General features: G+C 35.5%; 1 protein-coding gene across 1 annotated transcript in view; it reads left to right on the top strand.

Annotated features, from left to right (window-relative positions):
* Positions 1-24,514, top strand: part of CRPPA (CDP-L-ribitol pyrophosphorylase A) — a 109,208-nt gene that overhangs the window by 34,135 nt on the left and 50,559 nt on the right. Inside the window, exons 4-6 of the mRNA XM_066318232.1 lie at positions 5,592-5,696; positions 13,023-13,068; positions 22,453-22,550. Of these exons, the coding sequence (XP_066174329.1) occupies positions 5,592-5,696; positions 13,023-13,068; positions 22,453-22,550 (249 nt within the window). The remainder of the gene's footprint in view (positions 1-5,591; positions 5,697-13,022; positions 13,069-22,452; positions 22,551-24,514) is intronic.

Genomic DNA, 24,514 nt, shown 5'->3' with positions numbered 1-24,514 from the left:
TAGAATATTACCATTTTCTTATTTCTTCATGTTATAACTAAAATATGGGTATTTAGTCTACTTGGGAGCAACATGAGTACCAAAATATTCCAATGAACAATCAGGAAGTGTTCAGGGGTCTAATGGTAGATTGCCAGGAAATCATGGCATGTATGGAAAAGGCTTTTGCAATTACTGCATTGATGGGTGTTGGGATATAGGTACAGGTCTGTATAAAAACAGGCTTGCTTAATTCTCTTAGGGAGTAAATTGCTGTATCTTTGTTCTCTTCATTACTACTGCATCTGGATGTATGTCACAACAGTTTTAATAATTAACTACAGTAAAAATAGTTTCAGAGATGAGATAATCTGGTTTTACATTGATCTCAGTGTTTCCTCAGTCACATTTCCTCCGTTTGCTGCTTCTGCTGTCTCTCATTTAGCTGTGGCATGTTGATGTAGGCTGAGTGCTTGCTGCAAATCCACTGTTGGTTTCAGCATTTTTTTGGTTTCAGTGGTATTGAGCATGGCAAAAAAAAATTTTAAAATATTATAAAAATAGGCCAATTCAGGTTCAGTGACAACTTGTGTCTACTTCTTTTCTTTACTCAATAAAATGTTCCTGATGATAAATGTTCATGATGTGTTCTGGCATTTCAGCAGTGGAAACTTGATTTGCCAAGATCTGGAAAAATCCGAAAGCTCTGCTATTGTTGATTAGTTATGCATTTTAAGTGCGAGTGTTCTAATATTGTTACTGAATGGATTTACATGGGAGAATAAAATGGAGACACTGCTGACAATGAAATAAGTGTTAAAGATTACATAAGGATTGAAGAAGCGTAAATGCTGGTTCTACACAGGTTAAAAGATACCTGTGTAGAGGAGCATATCTGAAAAATTTCTTTAAGTTAATGCATAAAAGAATATTATTTTGTGTCATTATAAACTAAGGAATGGTGAAAAGATAAGAAAATAACAATGCTGTATGGAAGCTTTTTTTATCTGTGTTGGTTCTGTTGTATGGTCACCAGTTCCCATATAAAGATACAGTAAATTATTGTTCAGAGTATTATATTGGAAGCAAGTAAGCATATTAGTAAATATCAGGGAGAGAAAGGTTGCATAGCTGCTCTTTTCTCTAACCTCTTATCCTATGTTTACATACAAAGAACTACAATATACCTTGCATTTTAAGAAGTAGGAGTATTTTTTCAAAATGTTTTCAAGCTAATTTGGGGGGAAGAGGAAGAAGACTTTGTATAATGCTAAAATCTCTATCTAATTCCTCTCATAGCACTTTGTTCAAACATCCACTCTTGGAGAACAAACAAAAAAACCCACCCCCAAAACAGAGTCCCCAAAACTACCTGTTAGAATGCCTTTGAATATTCAACACTACAAAAGCATTTTTTAAGTAACATATTTCCTTCTGTGTCATTTAAAGGGCTAAACTATTATGTTTTCTTTCTTTTGTGAATATGTTTTGTGCCAGTATTCCCAGCTGTTTCCATCATTTCAAATCTGTGGTCTGAAACTTAAATTATGTCTATTGTTTCACAAAGCTATGTGTGCATGTCAAGTTCAGTTAACTGTACACTGTCAAACTTATGTTAGAAAGGCTTTCAGTAATAAAGGGGGTTTAGAAAGAGTAAGAGTTTTAAACAGATCTTTGTATTGTAAATTGAATCTAGATGTACACTGAATTATATACAGAAGACTTAGGATGAGAATGGTTGTATACCTGGGCCAGTAAGAATGTTCTTCATAAATACTCTGTAGTTTTTGTAGAGTCATAGAATTCATCATAGAACTTTGTAGGATCATAGAATCGTAGAATATCCTGAGTTGGAAGGAACCATAAGGATCACTGAATCCAACTCCTGGCCCTGCAGAGGACATCCCCAGTAGTCCCACCACCTGAGAGCATTGTCCAAATGTTTCTTGAGCTCTGCTAGGCTTGGTGCTGCATCACTTCCTTGAGGAGCCTGCTCCTTCCCTCTGGATGAAGAACTGCTTCCTAATATCCAACCTAAACCTCCACTGATATGACTTCAGGTCCTGTCACTGATCAGATCCATTCCCTCAAGTCCTGTCACTGATCAGCTAAGAGAAGAGATCAGTGTTTGCCCTTCTTCTTTCTCATGTAAATAAGTTGTAACTGCAGTATAACTCCTTTCAGTCTCTTCTTCTCCAAGCTGAGCAGACCAAATGACTTCAGCTGCTCCTACTATGGCTTCTCCTCAAGGCCCTTCAGCATCTTTGTTGCCCTCCTTTGGACATTCCTTGATAGTTTAGTGTCTTTCTTATATTGAGGTGCCCTAACACTGCTCCTAGCACTGGAGGTGAGGCTGCCCCAGTGCAGAGCAGAGCAGGACAATCCCTTACCCGTGACTGACTGGCTGTGCCTGATGCAGGACTTTTTTTAAAGGTGCTCTCTAATAATGCTTAATTTGTTAACTGAATTTCTTAGGGCAGTATAGAAGCTTTTGAATTCTGCATTTTAAATACAGATTTAAAATTTCTCGTGAAGATGTTTAGCATGGGGTGATATATAAACAGCTGGTCTTGTGCTGCTACTTCATTTCATTGTTCTCTTCTGACATCAGTGTATCAGACTTGGAGAACAGTACACTCTGACAATATGTTTAGGTTGAAACAATTACAGATAATTAGAGTGGTAAATGTCATGATATACAAGTGTTAGTGAAATATGTTTTTAATTATTACTTTGCTTTGTGTCGTATTTCATCCCTTGAAGCAAGCAATACTCTCAAGATGCCTTAGCCCATTTATGGAACTTCTTGACTCCCTACTAATTATCTGTGATTATTGCCTTGCTAAAACGTTGGAATTGCTTAGTTTTGTCCTAGTTGCATTAGTTACCCATATATTTAAAGATGTTACTTAATTGTATTTCAAAGTAATTTTTTTCACAGCTAAATTTATCTCTGAAGTTTTCCATTCTGAAGTAAAAACACAAAAAGATTGGGTTTTTTAATCTGTATGTTATTCACATTAGTGGGAAATAGTTTGTGTTCTACCAGAAAATTTTCCTTAAAAACAAAATGAAAGAAGGAAACATTTTGGTAATAAATATTTGGAATTGAAAGTTACTAGGCCATTTCTGGTTATACTGGCGCTTTGTTTCCGTACTTCTTTATTTGAAGGATCACTGGACTTTTATGTATTTTGGAGATAGAGTTCCCTATTCCTTTATCTTTTTTATTGACTTTTTTTGTATCCTGTTTATTTAAATTTCTGCTTAATTTAAAAATGTTCCAAAGTGTTTTTTTTGAAACCCCTTTAATTTTAAGTTACTCTATGTTCTTACGTCCAGTTTGTTTTGTAACTCAAGCTAAAAAGCTGTGAAGAGTAATAGCATTTAAAGTACTTTTCTGTGTTGGCTGACAACTAAAATGACAGAATTTACTGGTTTAAATAATATAAAAGTGATAGCTATGGTTTTTTTCTAGGATGTCTGTGTGTATGAATATTGCAATTCAGATCTGTAATGCCAGTGAATTTCTTGAATATCACTGGTGCATTATAAAACAAGAATAGAAACTAAAAATTTTCTTCATCTGTTTTAATAAACTTCATCAGGAACTTAATAAAAAGAAAAGCAGGTTGTATTGCAGTACTCTGTTTTGGTTTTTCTTTAACTCACTAAATTTTTTACATGCTTGACAATTTTGATTTCTCAGATCCTGGAGGGGACTGGGAATTAATAAGCACAGTATCTTTGAAACATGGATTTGTAGACGTATGGTTAAATTTGAGACACTGGAATTGTTTGTAAAGGAAAGCTTATGTATTGCAAAGCTAAATGCCATTCTTTTAGGATTTCACTGGCATCTTATTTGAGGTTGATTGAGGTAATAACAACCTAAGTACATTAATAAGATGTTTCACAGAAGCTTTTACCGAAGACTCTTAGAGGAAACTTAAAGATTTGGAGTAAGAGAAAGGACTTACCAGAGTAGATTATTTGTTAGAAGATAAGAAACAAGGCCAAGTGCATGACCAGTTTTCATTGCAGTAAATCACCGCTGGAGTTTCATGATGGTCTGTACTGACACCTGTGCAGTTACTTTGTTCATAAAAAATTTGGAACAGGAAGTGGAAGTACCCATTTTTTGTTTTCTGTGTAGTAGAGATGAGGGCTGAGAAGGTTTGTAGAAGGATATTACGATAAAATTCATAGGTAGGTGTAGATAAATGGATGGCAAAAGGGCTGATCAAAGTTTTTAAGTAGTTTCCACACATGAGATGACTGAATTGATATTGATCTCTTTATCTGTGGAAAGATGTGAGAAGAGATGTGGTGGAGCATTTTGAAGAGTTGAGAAGGTGGTTTTTCTGTCAGAATAACAGAGCATGTGATGAATAGAATGGTGAATGAGATACTCCCTGCTGCAGTTGCTAAAAAATACTGCTATTCAAAAAATAATTGGTTGAATTGAGAATTCCTGTAATTCACTGAGTGCTGTTAAGGCAGTCACTTCTGGCTCAGTCTGTCCCTCAGAGACTTTTTATTATAGGGATTTCTGAAGCAAGAATAATAACTTTATATGAGGCAAAGGGAGCATTCTGGGAAAGTAAGAATGTATTATTGTCTTGTTCTTTCTTATTTATCGTTGACAGTTCACTCTGAAATAGAGACTGAATAGTGTGCTAGCTGGCCTGTTATCTTCTCAAATACCTCCATTTTTTAAATAAAAGATGCTATCTTAAGTTATCCTTGTTACATGGAATTTGTGTTTCTGGACAACTGGTAATAATGAAAATAGAGTAGACTTTCTTATCTTAGTTAGACTAATCATCTTGAAGTAGTCCAGACTAATAAGCTCCCAGGACCTGCTTTTCTACCTATGTTTTGGCTCAGAAGATTCTTCTCCCTACTTGTTTTTTCATTAATAAAGTTCTTATAATCAGTATCAATAGGAAGCCAAACTTCTTGGTAGGGTATGTCAAGAGAATAATATCTTTTCTAGATGACTAAAAGGTAGATAAAACTTTGTTGTGTCTTTTTTTAAATCTGTAAGGATCATGGAGCAGCATGGGACTGCTATTTTCTGTGCATATAACTGGAGAAAAAGATAGAGGGAATCACATGAGGAATACAGAGGTTCTTAGTTACTACCATCCCTTTTTTGATGCTGCAATAACCAAAACAGCATTTGAAGAGTCATGTTTCTACATCTATTAAATTGTTCCCATACTCTAAAGGTTTGTCACTGGAAAGTCAGTGGTTTCTATTGGTGAGGCCTCTCTCAGCTCCATCAAGAATTTTTTTTTACATGTAACTTCTCATTCAGTTATTTAACAATGTAAAGGTTTAGCAATATACTTGCAGCACCTGAATTCATGTGTGCTTGTAAAGTGTTTATTTACTATTGTAGGACTTTGCTGAATACCCACAACTGGGCATAAGCTTCTTGGAATGACTTTATTTCTGATCCATGCTAAACCTATGTGCCTAATACACATGTGTTACTGTGGATAGGACTGTTCAGATTTAAGGTTTAATTAATGACTGAAAATGTGTTATTGTTTAGAAGTATCTAAGACTAATTTAGGATATTTTTTCTTTTTTAATTACTTCAGTGTACAGACTATGACCTGGATTATGGAACTGAATGTTTGCATCTGGCTCTGAAATACTGTAAAACAAATGCCAAACTTGTTGAAGGAACAGCTGACCTCTGGAAGGTAAAGACAATAATAATATCTAGTTATACATATATAATTTAAAACTAATAAAATTTGCATATTACCATAAGAATTCAGATGTGTTTTCAATTGTAATTTAGGCTTTTCTATTTCATTTTTCTAATGACATTAGAAAAATTTTTCAGAACTGATTTTGTCTGAGCTCTTTTTAGAGCTCATTATTGTGGAGCGACTTGGGCAGGTGTTACTTGAGATAACCAATGAAGACAGTATTTTCCTGTAAATAGGAAAAACATCTAGGTATTTGAATGATCTGAGAATCTGTAAAACTATAAATCTATAATCTCCAAAACCAAGAATTTTATTTTATAATATGAGCTTTCTCCTGCTATTTCTATATCTTTTGTCTATTTTCCTCCACTTTTCCTATGAGGACATCACTTTTTTTTCCGGATGCCAAATACCTGGCTGTCAACAATTTGATTTTTAGAGTAGTTCATTGCATTCAGTAACATTTTAATATTTAAGACCTCTTCAAATAATCTTTTAAGTTTTTTAAAACATCTTAAAACATTTTACCTTGTCTGGTAAGCTGATATGTTGCTGATGACTGACAAAGCAGCTTGTGTGTACAGGTGCCAAAGTATATGTCCCTTCTATTTCAAAGTATCACTTAATTTTTGAATGGTGGGACATTATTCATTTTTAGTAGCTGTTGTGTCAAGCAATTTTAAAGGTTTTTATTTTATTTTATTCATTAGCACATCGAAGGATCTGGAAGCAGCTCAAATCACTGCATCTATCTTTGACAGTAAATTTTCTCCAATGGGGCTGTATTTCTAACATCATAACTATAATTCTTAAAAAGAAAGGCAATTTCCCAATCTGCAGTGCAAGTTTCCTGTGCAATTTAACAGCAACATTTACTTGTGAATTGGTTGCATACAGAGCTTCTTTTGATATCTTGTTGGGGACATATAGTCTTTCTGAAACAGTATATGGTCTGTTTTCCTATGTAGTCCTCTGAGGAACAGATTAAATGATGCATATTTACATTACATAATTTTTGGATGGTTTCATTGTCTGCATTGCAAAGCATGGCACTTACATGACAGGGTAGCAAAATACACTAGTAATGCTCTTTTAGCTCTTTGCTATCTGTAGATACTACTGATGTCCAGCAGATAAATGTAGCTTAGAATGACAGACTAATTAAATCTGAAAGAAATAGATATCATCTGGTCCTACACCTTGCTGAAAGTGGGACCAGGTTAGTTACATTAGGCAGTGTAGGGCCTTGTCCAGCTAAGTTTTGAATAGCTCCAAGAAGGGTGCTTTCACAGGCTCTCTGGAGAAGACAATTTTAACGAATATCACCTTCTGTGGGCACTTTTTTCATACTATTTCATCAACATTTTCCTTACTGCCTCTTGCACTGGGAAAGGAAGAAAGGCCGACAGAAAGCTCTACAAGAAAAGTCCAATTTATTCTTCACTGTGGCCATTAATTAACCCTTCACCATCTTGTATCTTGTGTAATTTGAGCAATTTGTAAGCTGAACAAGCCAAGTTCTCTCACACCATCTTAGCAACCTCCTCCTGGCTTCCTCCTGTTACTCTTTGTGTTATGCTGAGGAGCCCAAAACTAAAAACAGTACTCTGGAGGGTTCTCTGAAGGGCCAAATACAGGAGATAATATTCCCTGTATTACCTGTAACGAGGGCTACTTCCTTACTGATACCTGTTGGAATCCTCTTCTCCACTGCTACCCACTGCTGACTCATGCTCAGCTTGTCCAGAAGGTCCTTCTCTGTAAAGCTATTTTCTGTATTTCAGCATATATGAACTGCTGCTGCCCAGGATATATGTGTATATATGTTTGTTATTGACCACAAAGTTTCTCTCAGCTCCTTTTTCCAGGCTTTCAGGATAATTCTAAATTACTGGTGGACCCTTGAGCTTATTGAATGAATACTTGTTCATTTGTTGTTGATTCAACAGTTCTTGTTCATTCATTTCATCTACTAGTTTTCTGTGGGTATTTCCCTTTTCTCAGGTTGTTAATAAAGAGACAGTATTTTCCCCAGTACCAGGCCCCAAGGAATAGCACTAGTAACCAGTCCCCAATTCCGTTTGGACTTGAACCGGTGCGCATCTCTGCTCTAAAAGAGACTTGTTGAAGTGTCAGGGTCACTCCAACGCTGTTTGTGAAACAAAATCCTGATGCTGTTAACTTTATAGCATGTGGGACACATTGCAGTAGCAGTGGACTTTAAAGAGGTCTTTAAACATTTGAAAAATGATAATATGTGAAAAGGAAAGGGGTGCCCTCCCCCTATGGAGGAAAGAGCAGCAGAGATGCTGTGAGATAAACTGACTGCACCTCCCATTTCCCATCCCCATGTGCCCCTGGATGGGAGGAGTTGGGGAAAATTTGAAGTTGAGCCTGCGGAAAAGGGAGTTGTTGCGTGAAGAAGTTTTAATATCTGGTTTTATTTCTTATTATCCTACTATGATTTGATTTGTAATAAATTAGACTCAAACTAATTTCCCTGAGTTGTGTTTGGTTTGTGTGATCTCTCCCTGCCTATACCTTGACCCATGAGCCATTTGTTGTGTTTTCTCTCCTCTATCCACTTGAAGAGGGGAATGACAGAACAGTTTTGGTGGGCACCTGGTATCCATCCAAGAACAACCCAGCACAGTCTTAGTGTTGACAGTGTTGTGCAGAGTGTGGCAGTAGCAAAAATACTCATTTATGTGCAGACACTGTGCTGAAGGCAATGCAGAGCAGTGAAAATTTTACATACACTAAGCACAAAGATGCTGGTGCCAGGTCATTAAAATACCTTCTTGCATCTTGTGCCCTGTCTAATTTTGTGGTTTAAAGTTGTTGATGTCTTCAGTGGCTTGTACAGACATTAAAAGTGAAAGGCATAAAAATTACAAAGTCTGTAAAATATTACATTGTTTCTGCAGGAAATACTAATTTCTGTTTAGAGCCTACAGAGCAATACAGCTCCTTCTTGAATAGCTCTCAGTGTTGGTCATTCTGTGCCAAGGTGTTTGGCAGGTGACTTGGAACAGTACCATTAAAGAAGAGAACAGTCATGCTTGGTCTGCAGTTTCATGAAGTACAGAAGACTGCCAGTTTTTTCAAGTGGTTCTTACTCACAAAATGATTAGGAACTATTGCTGTTACTAATCAGCTCTCAGAAACACAGTTGTCTTTCCTTAGTTGTCATAATACTGTAATTTGTAATATATTATTTTTTCTGCTAGGTTTTTAAGGCTGAGCTAAATGAAATTTCGTATGCCAAGAACTGATGTTCTCTCAATGGCTCCAGTCTTATTTTTTCAACACAAAGCAAAAAGGTATTCCATCCAGATAAATAAGAGCTGAAACAAATAATCGTTTTTCAGTTGAGGTTTCAGAGGATGCATAACAGAAGGACTGCAGCCAATTAACATTTTCTAAATTTTGAGTATTAAAAACCAGTTTCATCCTATGTGGACCTTGAATCTTTAGAGCAGATCAGATACTTGTAAGAATTCAGTTTATGTATGAGGTGCACAACCTACAGAACATTAAATGACTCAAAGCTGTGGTAAAATGTTGTGTGTGTTTATATATTATCTTCTTGGGTTAACACTAATTATTCTACCTGAGCACTTGTGCATTAGGAAAAGTAACATTTCAAAGTCACTGTTGGAGCTAAAGCAGGACATTGTTCATTTTCTGGGAATAAATGACAAAGTTGAAATCATTCTTTGTAGTGAAAACAACCAAGTTTTTGAAATTTTTTCAGTGTTATAAATATTTTTGAGTTCTATTTTAAAGATTGTTATTATATAGCTACTTATAAGATATTTGAGATCAGGATGGCAAAAAAAAAAAAAAAAAAAAAGAAACTGAAAGTTTTTATTAACACCACATCTTCAGTTTCTCTGTGTTTGATACTTTGAAAGTAAAATTACCTTAAATATTCTGGGGCAATATTCTCTTGAAGCATAAAATCAACTAATAGAATGTATTTATTGTACTCCAATATGTGTGTCTGTATTGTAGATAAAAAATTCAGTATAATAACACTTTCTAAAAATGGAGACAGATTTACAGACAATGTTGACAGTGAAAAATCCTTACTATTTCTAAAAAAGCAACAGATTATTTTCTAATCCTATAAAACTATCCCATACAAAGGAGATCTGTATGATGTCTTAGTATAAGAGGGGAAAAACTTCATTAAACTGAAATGCAGTACATTTGTGTATGTGTGATGATAACTTTATTACATTTGTTCAGTAAAGAGTTGTATTTTTGCATTTAATGTACATTTTTGTAAGTCTGAACCATTCATCAAGCTAAATCATTTTGAAGACTTTTAAACATCACATGGAAGTAATTTTGGGGAACAACTTCTAAAAGGACATCTTCCTAGGCAGTGAAAACCTGTAGTCTGACAATTTACAAGAAAAGGCTCACAGGAAAACAAACTTGTCTGGTTATTTTCGAGGCTTTATTAAAGAAGTAGAAAAGTAGAGATGCTTAATAAGTAAGACTGCTGCCTTTGCTATAAGCAGGTCATGTTTTCATGTTCTGTGACTGTGAGGTATTTGTGTTGAGTTTTAATATTTGGCCTAGTGATATCCTGGATTGCAGCAATAGCATTCTGGAAATCCAGGACCACTGAATGTTCAAGAGGAAAAAATGAAAATTAATATTGTCACATGAAAAATGAGAATTTGAGTAATTGGCAGCCTCTGAGTTTGATATTGATCAACAAAACAAAAGGGTGCACTGCTACAGGCAAAACTTGATCAATAAAGAGTCGTGTGATTAAAGTAATTAATGCCAACCAACGTAGAATTTACTTATTTTGTGAAATTGACTTCAAGACCTTATTACAAGACTATAATCTTGGCTGATAGAGATGGTAGTGCTGATATAACATAAAACTGGCAAAAGTTTGACTTGCTACTACATGACATCTTAATTAAAAATAGGATGACTAGCTCTTATTAAATAGATGAAAAATTAGATAATTGATATATTTCGAAAGATAATTCTCACCATGTCTCACCGGTTTCTGCAGAAACTGTTATTGTCTGGAAGGTATTTAATAGCTGTCTGATACAGTTTGCAGGCTTTAAGGATTTTTAAATAAAAAGATTTAAGGATTTGTAAATAAAAATATAATTGTTCAGAAGTAACCTATTTATAAGGATTACTTAGTAAACATTTTAAACAAAGAGTATGCTTTTCATTGCAGCCGAATATAAGGAACTGATTTTAGAAAGAAATGAAGTATAGGCCATATTTAGTGAATTGTCCTTGGAAGACAGTGACTTTGAATGTGGTGTAGGAATCACAGAGGATAGGAAGTTTTCACTGTGTGTGGCAAAATATTATATGTCAGCCATGGGTCAAGAAACAAGAATATGAAATTGGAAAAGAGATGTTCTGGTATTACAAGTGCATCTAGAGTGCTATGGACAACTCTGGGCTCAAGCTCTGTGCAAATGTTATGATAGGGAGCTTTCAGGGGATTGAATTTAACATCTTAGTCAAATTGAAAGGCGTGTATAGAAACTCTCCCTCCTTGACTAGTAAGGGATGGTCACAGGTGGTGTCTGGAAGGGTTTTTCTGTGTGAGCTTTGCAATTTTAGCAAAACTTATAGGAGCTTTTATCTAAAATTATTTTATAGGATCAAAGATTATGAAAGAATTACTCATGAAGCATGTGATATGTATGGTCTTCAATTATTTATTTCTCCAGAAAACAAAGCATTTACTGATGACTGTCTCAGAATTTCAGAAGAGATTTTTAAAAGTTCATTCTTAACGTTTTATTCTCTCATTCTGCTTTCTTGAAGACTGCACCTACCATTCTTTTCAATCAGACTGTTTAAGAATACTTTGCACCTCAGAGAGACTGTAAATGTTAAAGTGTGAGACCATTTCTAACAGGCTTTAGTCTTGTTTCTTGAAAGGTTTTGAGATTATAATCTGTTCTACTTTACTGAAAGTTCAGTATAAACGCCCTCTAGAATCTGGTGAAGAGAAAAGAAACTTTGCAGCAAAATCAGTCACTCAATTGGTCACTCTATCCTTAAGTCTAATTTCAAGACATTGATTCTTCCCAACAGTAAGTAGAAATGTAAATGTCTGTATGTAAAGTCAGACTTCTAAAATTTAACAGGATTAGATTCATTCTCTGGCTGCTCCTCCTGCGGGAAAAACTGTAGGGAAGTAAGTTAATTTTTAATTTTAACACAATATGATGCACTGGGGAAATAGTGAGATGTTATTCATCTGTGTCTAACTATAATGCGGAGCTTAATTTATGAGATTGAAAGGAAAGTGGTTACAAGAATCCTTATGTTAAATTCAATCACTTACTTGGGGACTAAGATGCTGATCCTATTAGTGATGTCCTGCTGTAAGATTTGCCTTGCAGCACTAAAGCTTTTGGAATCCTGTTCAGTTCATTTCATAATGAAAGAAAAAAATTATTTAGACTCTAAAGAAAAAAAAAATCAGAAAGTCAGGTAATATTTTATTTATCATAAAATGAATTTACAGTAAAAACAAATAGAAATATTTAAGAGTCAAGTGAGTTCAAGTCACTGCTTGTCATTGTGAAGACATTGCTAACAAAGGCTTGGGTAATGTCTTGAGTAGATACTGACTTTAATGTTCTGTTATTTTATTTGCAAAGCCTATTATTGCAACTGTCAGCCATCATGAGGGTACAAAGACAGATGTGAAGGGTGTTTTTGCAAGTACCAAGTAAATATTCAGTATCTTATCGTTTATCTAACTTGAGCTGATTAATGTCTTCAAGAAGAATTTGATGTTTATTAATTCTTTGAAAACTCATGCTCACTGGCTCCCACTGGTTAATTGGACTCTCATTAACAGTAATAGCCTTGCACTACTGAAAAATTCCAACCATATTAATAAAAGCAATAGCAATGTTTTGCCCTGGCTGTCATTTTTGTGATCCAGAGTCCTGTTAAATTTTTTTCTATTTGCAATAAAATTGGAGTAGAATGGATGAGTAAAAAAACAGATGCATTATCATGTTTTTGTGATTTTTCAAAGGATTGAAAATACTTTTAGGTTTCAAATGAATTCTAAGCAGATTTAACTGTTTGGAAAAGGGGTTTTCTCAAGTCTCCATTAGTTTCTACAACCTCTGTTCCATAAATTGCGAGTGATATTTTACCAAAATTAAGAAATTGACAATATCACTTGTTCATGGTGTTTAAAATGTAAAGAATTGCCTTCTGGGTATTGTTCTATTGGTTTTACATTCCTTCCTGCTGTGTTAAATCTAATGAGGCTTGTCTGTCCTTTAGGTGACCTACAAGCGGGATCTGTATGCAGCTGAATCGATCGTTAAGGGTATGTGTTTGTCCTTGTGATTGTCAGTTTGCATATTCCTGATTCTAATTAAGAAATTTGTGTGTGGCAGTTTGAAATGTCTTTAAGAAAAGTTATTTGATGGATAAAATGTGCTTAGGCAAGATGTTTTAGCTTGTTTATTTACTTCTCTCAGAAAACAGAATCTTATAAAAAGCTGTGTATATTACAGTCAAATAGAGATTAATTTTGAAGGGCCTTATAAGAAATAAACAATTTTTTTTTCATTTGCAGGTCAGTTCTGAATATGTTCTGTCTTTCTATTTTATGTAGTAGAGTGAAAATTAAATTTTAACTCTTTAGGGCTCTTCACTGTTTCACATACAGGCAGTTGTTGCCTGGATTGATACAGCAGTTATGTGATATTGAGGTATTTCATAAATTTATAAATATTTTGTTAAACAGTTTGTAAACCTTTTTTTCTTTGTGCTGGCAGTGGTTTCCTACCAGTTTAACATTAGACTGGATTTAGCCTTTATCTAGGTGGACTCCCTCTAAAACAATGTAGGAAGGAAGAATTCTCAAATCCTGTATAATGAGATGGTTATTGTAAACTCATGGGGAGTGATTCAGGGGACCTTTGCCTGACTCCTTGTTGAGAACTGAGGGATAAAACCCCAGAAACTGATGAAGAGAAAGGAACTTCCCTTTGGATTAAAAATTCCTTTCCAGAGAAAAGAATGCAGTTCCTATTTAAGAAAATCAGAGCAAAATGCGTGCTATTGGAGCATGCTGAGTGAAGGGCTAGTTGTTCACTCTTGTTATTACAAAAGGTAAATATTTCATATTAGATGCACTGTTAGAACTACTTAACTGAACTTTTCAGGCACAAATCAAAAAGATAGATTTGGGAAGCCTGGAAATTTCTGGTTCTGACAGGCAGTGGGCTCGCATCTTCATAGCTAGAGGCCTGGGATTTTTCAAATTCTACTTTTTGTAAGGTTCTTAGAAGTTCCACACTCCTGACTTTCAAGCTTAGGAATTCCAGACATTTTGGAGGAAAGAAGGTGTCAGGGAGTAGTTGGCATGAATTTACAAACCAGAAATTATGCCTGACCAACACAATAACCTTCTAAAATGAAATGTGTAGCTTGGTGGACGTGAGGAGAGCAGTGGATAGGGTTGGCTTGATTTCAACATGGCTTTTGACACTCACTTCCATGATATTCTCATTGACAGTCTGATGAAGTAGAGACTAGAAAAGTGAATGTGGGTCAAAACTGGCTGAGCTGTCAGGCTCAAAGAGTAAAGTTCAGTTGGAGCCCAGTCATTAGTGGTCTACCCTAGGAGTCCATAACAGTTAAAATGTTCACTAATGACCTGAATGAGGGCAGAGCACCCTCAGCAAGCCTGCAGATAATGTAATATTGGGAGGAGTAGTTGATAGGCTGAGTGGTTGTGCTGCCATTCGGAAAGACCTTGACAGGCTGGAGAAATGGGTTAACAGAAGTCTCATGAGATTCGGCAAGGGGAAATCCAACTTCTGCCCTTGGAGTTGCACCATTTCAGACTGGTACCTACCAACTGGAAGGCAGCTCTGCAGAAAAGGCCCTGAGAGGTCTTGGTGGGCAAGAAATGGAACAGGAGTTGGCAATGCACTCCTAAATTGAACAAGGGCTGGCAACATGCCCTTATGACAAAGAAGGCCAGCAGCTCCCTGGGCTACGGTAGGTAGAGCATTTACCAGCAGGCTGAAGAGGGTGATCCTTCCTCTATATTCAGACTGGTGAGCTCACATCTGGAGTGTTGGGTCCAATTCTGGGTTTCCATATCAGGGGAGAGATGGTCATACTGAAGAGAATCATGCAAAGAGCCATGACAGTGATTAAGTAGTGAAACATCTGTCAAATAAGAATATGCTGTTGATGCCTAGAGAGGCCACTTGGAACAAAGGGTAGACAGAGTTAAAGGAATAAAGTAGGTATTTATTAAAAGGCCTTTAAAGGATACACTTGGGCAGTACAAGAGCCTGGCTGTGGCTCTACCCAAGATGGATGACTGGTCACGAGTTTTTGCACTTTTATAAGTTTTAGTCCATTTACATATGAGTTAATTGGTTAATTGTCCAATTACAGCTTCAGGTTGTGAACTCCTATCCGCTCATTTTGCTCTCCTCAATTTGCTGTTGTTTATACTTCTTGGGCCTGACGCTGCAATGGTGTCCATGGTTCTCAGGCTGGAAAAGGATTGTTTTGTCTAAGTAAACAGTGAAGAGGACCACCTAACACTTTGTATGAAGTTCAGAGTCACTCACACACTAAGGCAGTACAGAATCTGAAAAATATGAAAGCTGAAACATAAGGCATCACTGTGCATAGGCTGTTGTGTCGGGAGAAAAGAAGGCTCACAGGGATCTTAGCAGTGTTTATAAATGCCAGATGGGGCACAGTGAAGAAGATGAAGCCAGACTCTTCTTCAGTAGTCAAAAAATTACAAACTTGGAAATAAACTAACCTTCATCCAAATGATTTTCCATGCTCCTGTGTATATAAGAACTTCAATAATCTCATCGGTCTTTAAAGGACTTTAGTTGTTATATTAGTTTATATATATATATATGTATATGTAATGTTAGTACATTTTTTTTTCATAAAGGCAGTACGATCTTTTTCAACTTTTGCTTCTAATAAAAGGCTTGTGTAGTTTAAAGTAAAAATGAAGACCTTCATGGTGGTCAATCAGGATAATCCATTTACTTACCTAATGTTCCTTTGCTGTGGCAGCATTCAATTTATCTGCTTCATTAACCACAGTGGACTTATTATGGTGGTCTCTATGAAAATCTGTATTTTAAGACTGTTGAAATTTAGGTTTGCTTGCTGCATTGCATGAGTTCAGGAAGCAGAAGCCTTACCTGTTCCTTGCTCATTATACAATCAGTATAATGAATCCTTCATAGCGAATTAGGACACTGCATAACAGAGTTATCTTACATAATTAATTATCTTTAGTGGGATTTTGAATTGGCACTGTTAGTCCTCCAAGACAGCAGTTTGGAAGTTGTGCCTTATCTATTTTGTGCCCTTCAAAAGGCTTAAAATCTCAGACCTTCAGGTGGCTATAGCATGAATTATTTTGTTAGTGGACAGTTGAACCATGTAAATTAATATTAGGGAGATGATTTATGCACCATTCATGCCACACTTAAAGCATATTTAAGGCAAGAATATATTTTTGTCCTTTGAAGCATCATCCTGATGTACCCCTTTATGGCATCATTTTGTCTTATGGTTGTTAGTTTTACAGAAAAAACGTTATTAGCTATGTTCTACTGTGTTGTGCTGCATCTATGAGAAACCTTCAAGGACGGGTCACCTTGGAGAATGGCAACCATCCTACAAGCTGAGGCATGCTCATTTGGGCCTTTCCTACAAGCTGGATAATTGACTATATCACAGTGTCTGCTTTTCTTGAGAGTTCAGAACCCACTACATGGTGCTATATTGTAGAATCAGAGAATCACAGAAAGGCTTGGGTTTGAAAGGACCTTAAAGACTATCTAGTTCCAAGCCCATGGCCATCAGCAGGGGCACCTTTGAGTAGATCGAGTGGCTCAGAGCCCCATCCAGCCTGGTCTTGAGCATTTCCAGGGATGGGGCACCCACAACTTCTCTGAGCAACCTGTTCCAGTGCCTCAGCCCTCTCACAGTTAAGAATTTCTTCTTAATATCTAATCTGAATCTAATCTATTCTCAGTTTGAAGCCATTCCCTCTAACCCTGTCACTACATGCTCATGTAAGTGATGTGCTCCTGCTCATCAGTTTTTGGGCCATGTAGAGTGGCTGAAGGGGAGGTCCCACATGCCTGTCAAGTTAAGTTGCAAGATAAGTTGCATTTAGCTCTCCAAATGCCACTTTGCATGCTCTCAAGGTCTTCTGGAAATGTCCCAGAAGTTGAATGCATGGGCTAGGAGGATGCTGGGTACTAAAGGCTCTGGCCTCACACTGCCCCCCACTGCTGTTTCAGTCTTCACAGCTGATTTGTTCATTATTAAGTTACCCATTTGCTGTGTTGGATGCACATTTTATGTCTAGGTGAATTCAGTAGTGATGAAGAGCTTTGGGTGTACACAAATAATTTTGTGACTACAGTTCCAAATTGTATGTAGTCTGCAGTTTGTATTTATTAGTGATCAAAACTTTTGGTTTTCTTCAGGAATTCAACAAATTTCAGCTTGCTAAAATTGACTTGGGGGAAGTAAGAAAAACATGAATCCCTACATGCATTTGTTTTACCTTAGATATTTATATGTATGCATATCATTCTTATTCAAGGCAGAGAAACGTTTCACTGATGTAAATAGACTAATGAGCTATTTTTCTTTTGAGATGGTTTTCTTAAAACATTTCTGTTTAGTTTCCTAACTTCCTCAATTCTCTTTTATAACTTCTATAAAAAGCAAATTTAATGCTTTTCTTTAGTTAAGCAGGTATAAACTTGTAGAGTATGCAGACAAGGTGGTACACGCCTATTTTTAATAGTCTTGAAGTAAGAAAACATTGTCTTACAATAAGGGTGACTCATCTAGAAATGTAGTTAAGATCAGGCTAATACAAAACATCCTAAAAAAATTCCATTAGGATTACTGCCCTCGAGGTAGATAACTTTGAACTCTAGTTCCAACATGTAAACTTTAAATAGGTGCTTCTCAGAAGTTCGTAACTTACAGTTTGACTCTCTGTCCTCCTCCTCCTTCTCATTTTTTCTTTTCTCAAGGGCCTTACTTTATAAATTACTTTTCCACAAGACTATGCATTTTCAGATTGGATAATTTGCCCTCACATTTGGCTAAAGAAGTATCTGTTGATGTAGATAAACTGATGACTTTTGCAAGTGCCAAGAAAAATATTGTAATGCCTTTAAATTCTTTAGGACTGTTGGGAGCTACATATTATGACTTGTGTTCTGTGAAGAAACTATGTGACTTTTTATAAAAATAAAAATTGAGGTAAGCCTTGTTTAGCAAAGGACAGAGATCTTATGTGAGGTAGGCTGCATTTTCATGGGCATTTTCATGAACCAATGGCTCTTCTCTGAGCCAAAGAAATAGACTGGAAGGTGGGGAATGGCTCCTTGGAATAGCTACTGTCAGGTGAAAACAACCCTCTTCTTGCCTGCTACCACAAAATGTTCCTTTCTTTCCTGTGTTCTAATATCTGTAGGGTCAATGTCAAGTTTGATTTTTAGTTTTGGTAGCTACAGAGACATGGGGAATGGGTAAACAACAAAAAAATAGTTAGATTTTTTTGCTACGTATGTTATTCAAATAACAATTTCAACTCATCCTGTTGAGCATGAATGAATGCTTGGCTGTATTTAATTTTTCTTATCTTTACAGTAGTAGCATCTCATAACAAAGATGTTTCTAAAGATACTGGAGAAAACCATACTGAATTTCTAGACCAGTCAAGCCATTGCTATGAAGAAAATGCAAATGGAATTCTGATAAATTAATTAACTACTTGGAATTCACTGCAAACTTCAAAAACATTTTGATGATTAGGATGTGCTTTTAAAATAATAGGAATTGTAATAGCAGACTAAAGCATAGTGTGGTACGAGCATGTTTCCAAAACCAAGTGTATGTACACACTTATATGTGCAATTAAGAGAAAAAATTTATGTCTGTAGGCTAAATTCTATTTGCATTCAGATGCTCTTTTTTCCATTATGGTATTAATTCTCTAGGATATGATATTTATTATCTTTATTCAAACAAAGTATTATTTTAATTGCTGCTTGTTTGTGGCATGCTCTGCAGGGTAAACTTCTAAGTCTTCCATTAGAATACACTTAATACATCATCTAGCTATGGTAGTTCCATAAACATGCATACATTTTAGTGTATAATTGTGTACGATCCTAGGATAAAGACTGTGGCAGGTGTTGCTGAATAATAATGTGATCTAAGGCTTTCAGGATATCAAAGGAGGGTGTGGAAAAATTGAAAATGAGGTTTTCTGCTGTAGAAACAAATGAGGTTTAATAGAATAAATTCTGAAATCTTGTGGCAATTTTAGCTTTTATGAAGAAAACTCCTGAAATGGAAATTTAATGTTTAAATTTGATGGTGTAATGTTTGAACTACTTTTTATTTAATGCAAAAAATATGCTCTAAGTGTATGTTAAAAGTGTTGAAAGGGATCAAATGTGATGGATGTGTATAGGGAACACTACTCCACTATCAGGTACAGCTGGAATGAAGCTGGCAGTAAATGGGTGATGTGTGTTGGGCAGAAGAAATTTCCACGGGAACAGTAAGTTTAAATAAGTGGAGGAAGAGGAAGCCAAAGCAAGGCAGAGAGTTTGATATGTAATGTAATAGTGAGAAAACAACTAAAAAAAGCATTGGACAAATGAAAAGGAAGTTATGGCAGAATTAGTTAAGTAGAACTGTGGTTCATTGTGGGAGGACAGGAGGAAGCACAAAAACCCAACCAAGGGAAGTTCCAACTCGATAGAAGGAATAACCTCTTGCACCCCTGAGAGTGAACAGGTTGCCTGGAGAGATTGTATGCCAGAGCAGTAAGGGACAGAGTGACCAGGCCTGACCTCAGGGGTGATCCTGCTTTGAGGAGTTTGAAAGAGAGACCTCCTGAGGTCCCTTCCAGCCTCAATTTTCCAGCGGTCCAATGGAAAACAAAATGTTTTTAGCTGAGTATCAAAATTCTTTGTGGCATAGCCATGTCATGGCTTTCCAGAATGACTATGTTGTTCACCCAAACAGAATTCTGAAAACCAGGAATGAAGTGCTGCACACAGTTTACTGGCAGGCAGCAAAACTCATGGAATCCGTGGAGTTATAAACCAGCACTCCAACTGTGCTCACTGAGTTCAGCATGTCTACACTGAGTGACAGAGCTGCATCTTCTTAGCAGAAGTGAACACTGGCAGTCTTGGAGAGGAAGGCTCCACTCAGTCTTCCTTCCTACAGTGCAGTAAAGGTGCAGTCTAAATTAACATATGGAACTTTTTTGACCAATCAAACTTGGAGTAGTTTGGATTTAAATGGAAGTTGAGTTTCAAACCTCAACTAGAACATTAATGTTGCTTTACTATGATGATTTTATAAATTATGATTTCCCAGACTTCCTTTACTCATTTCCTTGATCATTTAAAAGCATGCAGCATCTTTTCAATGTGTGTATTACCATTACTTTAAGGTTCCCCTACTTCATTAACATACTTTCCCCTTATAATATTATGTTTCTTCTCCAGATAAAAAAATACAGTTTTCCACACTTGATTGGTTTTTCTCTCTTCTTTATTAAACTCAGCTTGCAAATCTTAGTTGCTTTTTTGTAATTGCCTCTCCTTTCTCATTTATATTACAGGAAATTAGAGATCTAAGAGGGCTGGAGAGAGTAGTGAGATGGGTTTTTATAGCTGCAGCCTTTGAGCAGTCTTTTGTGAGAATACTTCTGATGCTGTTGATTACAGACTTCTTTTTTAAAAGTACTGTTTAAGCCTAAGTTATGGTGCCTTTTTGGATTCCACAGCCTTCTTCCACATGTGAATTTTTGTAATAGCTCCAATCTGACCTTCTTCATTGAATTACTTAGTTCAATAGAGTCTGAGTTCTTGAAATCTGATATGCTACTCTGGTTTATTATGTATTTCTGTCTTGTATCTGCACTTTATGTACAGTACTAAATTCAAGTGGCTCTTGCTCTGATTTCAGTCTACTCATTAGTTTCCTTCTGCTGATAAGAAATTAATTCAATATGGTCTCCTATTTTTCAGACTGTAAACTTATTCTCTATTAAGCAGAAGCCAACTGTGATGCATGTTCAGTATACTTTTTTGCCCAGTGAATCTATGGGAAGATCATTTCTCCCACAGTTGTGGTATCCTCTCTTTTCCAGTCCTGTGAGAACTGGCCATGGATTTTTTTAATTCTCACTTCCATCTGGTTGTGATGATTTATAAGCAGATGTTTATTGTTGTCTCCCTTTCTTCCTCCCTGCCCATACTTGCTAACTTAATACAAAGTCAGTTGCCACCACTGTTTTTGTTGTCACGTTATAAATATTGGACATAATAAATATCCATGATTCAAAAAATCGTTCTAATTATCTTTTGGAATTCTCAGTGGTTAATTCACTTTTCCTGCTCACAGAAAATGGCTTAAAAATCACGAGTCACTTTCTGATAATGTTAACTCTACAACAGATTTAAAATTAATTTTCAGATCTTTATGTCTGTTTTTATAAAGAAGTCTGTGAGTTTACAATAGAAAGTGAGATGTTTCTGCACTACTGAAATTATACATCTGATTGAACTTATTGTGTGGTATGTAATTATAGAAATAACTTTCCACATGCAACAAATGCGTATTGTTTATATCTAGACTTGTTTGAAGACCAGTTAGCCCATATTTTTATAATTTTTCTTGTCTTTCACTCCTAATTTATCTTGTGGTGATGTTTGGTATATTTCTGTCTCTGGAGTTTCATTGATGTCTGCTTTAAAAATAATTAGACTTTACATGTATGAAATTTCTAGTTGCTTATGGAATGACTACCCCAAAAACATTTGAAACCTTGTGGCTTTTTTCTGCGTGTTAATTCAGCATCTAAAGAATAAAGTCGTGAATTACACTTGAGAGTTTCAGACTTAAATTTTGATTTATTGGTGTAAAGAAAGGAAAATGTTCATTGAATCTAAAGCCTGAAGTCAATTACAAGAGAAATTACTAATTGTCTGAAATACTGGCTTTGTGGAACAGATCAGGCAATAACTTGGCACTGTTGTTTGATAGCAACAAAATACTGTATTTTGCCCCACTAGCAAAAGATCATCAGCAAAAGTTGCCCAGGCCAAGATCTTTGTCACAACTTTGCAAGTTCTTTGCTGTTGAGGTTACATCTGCTGTCTCCTTAAACTGTATCATCAATAATTTTTTTTGGTAATTTTTTAGTATATATGGTTGGGAATAGGATTTATCTTATCTCCTGTTTGTTTTTTTTTTTTTTTCTTTTTCCCCCCTTTATTTACTCAGTATTACTGACACTGCATTTAGTTATCTGTTGAAGTGAAAGAGGGATGAAATTTTCAAAAAGTTTTCTTAATTGTCATCTAGTGTCAGTGTGGACCTGAACAAATTTCAATGGGCTTTGGGAACAGGCCTTATGTCCCCGTATATAATGTTGTACAAAATCATATAAAAGATAATTTGAATTTTTAGATGTATATTATACAAATTACGTATTACTTTAACTGTACCTTGTAGCCCTTAAATATACAGCTGTTGAAAATGTTCTGTCAAGAAACAATACATGGACTGAAAGTAATGTTTAGCAGATTAGTAATTTGGATTAATTTGTTTTTGCATGAAATACTAAAGTTTTTTTTCTTGATCACAGACAACCTATCACAACAAGTTTGTGTTATCACCAATGGGAAGGAATCTATTGCACAAGTAGGTTTTCTCCTTCCTGAATCTCTGAAAAACCAAATAAAAGTAAGTACAACCCTGTGACTCTCAACTGTATGATTAATTTGATGCTTCTGGTTGCCACTACTCCTAAGAAATGGTCTAAATAATGTTAAAACAGACACTGAAACTTCCTGTGTCATTGTAGTATTTATTAGAAGAGATTAACACCAGGTGTGGAAGTTACTAAGAAGGAAGCATCTTCTGCCCAGTTGTGCTGTACAGGGGGATCTTACAGATCCACTTAACTGTCCATATTAGATTAGAGGAGAAATTGAATCCAGGCAACAGAGAGGCAATTTTCTTTAGATTTTATGAATTCAGTAAGTCCAAATTGTTACAAATATGTTACAGAGGAAATACTTTTGTTACTTTGAAGTGTGACTTGAAGTTTGAACCAATTAAAGAGTAGGTTGTTTTCCTGCAGAGCTGTGAATGCAAAATTGAATTAATCAGCCTTTTTGTAGAGTGAGAGGGTACATTTCTCTCACAGTGAATGCTCATAGGAATCTTTGCTTTAGGATGTTGATGGAATGTTCTACTGGCATTTAACTATCTTTTCCTTTTTCACTGTTCTTTTTAATAGAGCTATCATATTTCCATTTTCCCAAAGGTGATTAACATTTGGTAATTGTTTTAATTTAGACTGGTGTTGGGGTGATTCATAATTATATCTTATGTAATGATATCACATGTTCCTGTGACCCAGAGAAGCAGCCAGGGAATAACTATTCAAAAGTACAGGTTTTCTGATTTGCATAATGTTACTTCTGCAATTGTTTTATTTGTGTCTGTTGATCTTCTGCATGGTGTGTTAATTATTACAAGGATATGTTTCTCTATCAACCTGTATTGCTGTTTTGTATCTGGAAATGTCATTTGACATTGCACTTAAAGTTTTTCTTGGGAAGGGATTGTATTTGGCATAGAATCATGTTTTAGATCTCTTAAATGCCTACAGCTAAAAGTGAAAAAAATGAGCAGAATTGAATAAGATCTTTTCTTGTCTGAAGAGCTTATGATGGGGCAGAATTATGTTTCCATTTCACTGACACCAGATGAATTGCTATTTATCTTTTTTTCTCTGTGTAAACTATTCTGCTATTGGTAGGAGGACATCACTTATCCATATACTTTCAAACAATAAAACCTCTGAGTTATTGTTAACTCACCTATATTCAGAATTTCTAGCCTTATAAAGAATATATGCACAAGCCTATTTGTTTTCAAGTGAAGCACAGTACCTTGTGTGAGGGAGATTTGATTTTGTGCAAAATAATTATTTTAAGCAGTGTTAATGTACCACACTGAAAACTGGGCCTTTTCAAAGGGATAATTGGTCTAAATAAGAGACCAACTGGGAATCATTCAGAAGATTACATGTTACCTGGGACCAGTATTTTAATATTTTAGATACTTTTGACACTCCAGTTCTCAGTAGCAGACATATTTATTTGTGGGGTATTTGTTAACTTCTACATATGTTCTTAAAGAAGAATTAAAAAGAATTTTTCTTAGAAGGATTTCTGAGAGAAGCTCAGAAATGATATCAATATAATACCAATAACAGGGAGGAAAAGACCTGAAATTTTAACTAATAAGATAAAGAAAATTAAAATACTTTCTAAGAAATTTTAAAGGCTTCAGCTATTGCTTGTGAAGTATTTTAACAATGGTCAGTACTTTACTTTAAACAGTATGACTGAAGAATGAATGTTTTGTTAAAGATATCATACTGTGAATAACATAACTTAAGTTTTTCCTTAAATTTGTTATTTAGCCCTTTCTTTTGAATCAAACAAACCTAAATGGGAGCTGAAGGTGTTTTCTTCTGTGGCTGGAAATCATGTACTCCTGTGTCTTTAGTGAAAAAGTGCTGCTGTCACATGAAATAGAAACAACTGGATGAAGTTGTGTGTCATTTTTGTGACTGGATAATTATCCATGAATAGGATGCAAAAATATTTGTTTTCAAATAGAAAAAGAACTAG

Source organism: Sylvia atricapilla, chromosome 1 (genome assembly GCF_009819655.1).
Source record: "Sylvia atricapilla isolate bSylAtr1 chromosome 1, bSylAtr1.pri, whole genome shotgun sequence".
Lineage (NCBI taxonomy): Eukaryota > Metazoa > Chordata > Aves > Passeriformes > Sylviidae > Sylvia > Sylvia atricapilla.
This window is presented reverse-complemented; position numbering and strand designations above follow the sequence as displayed.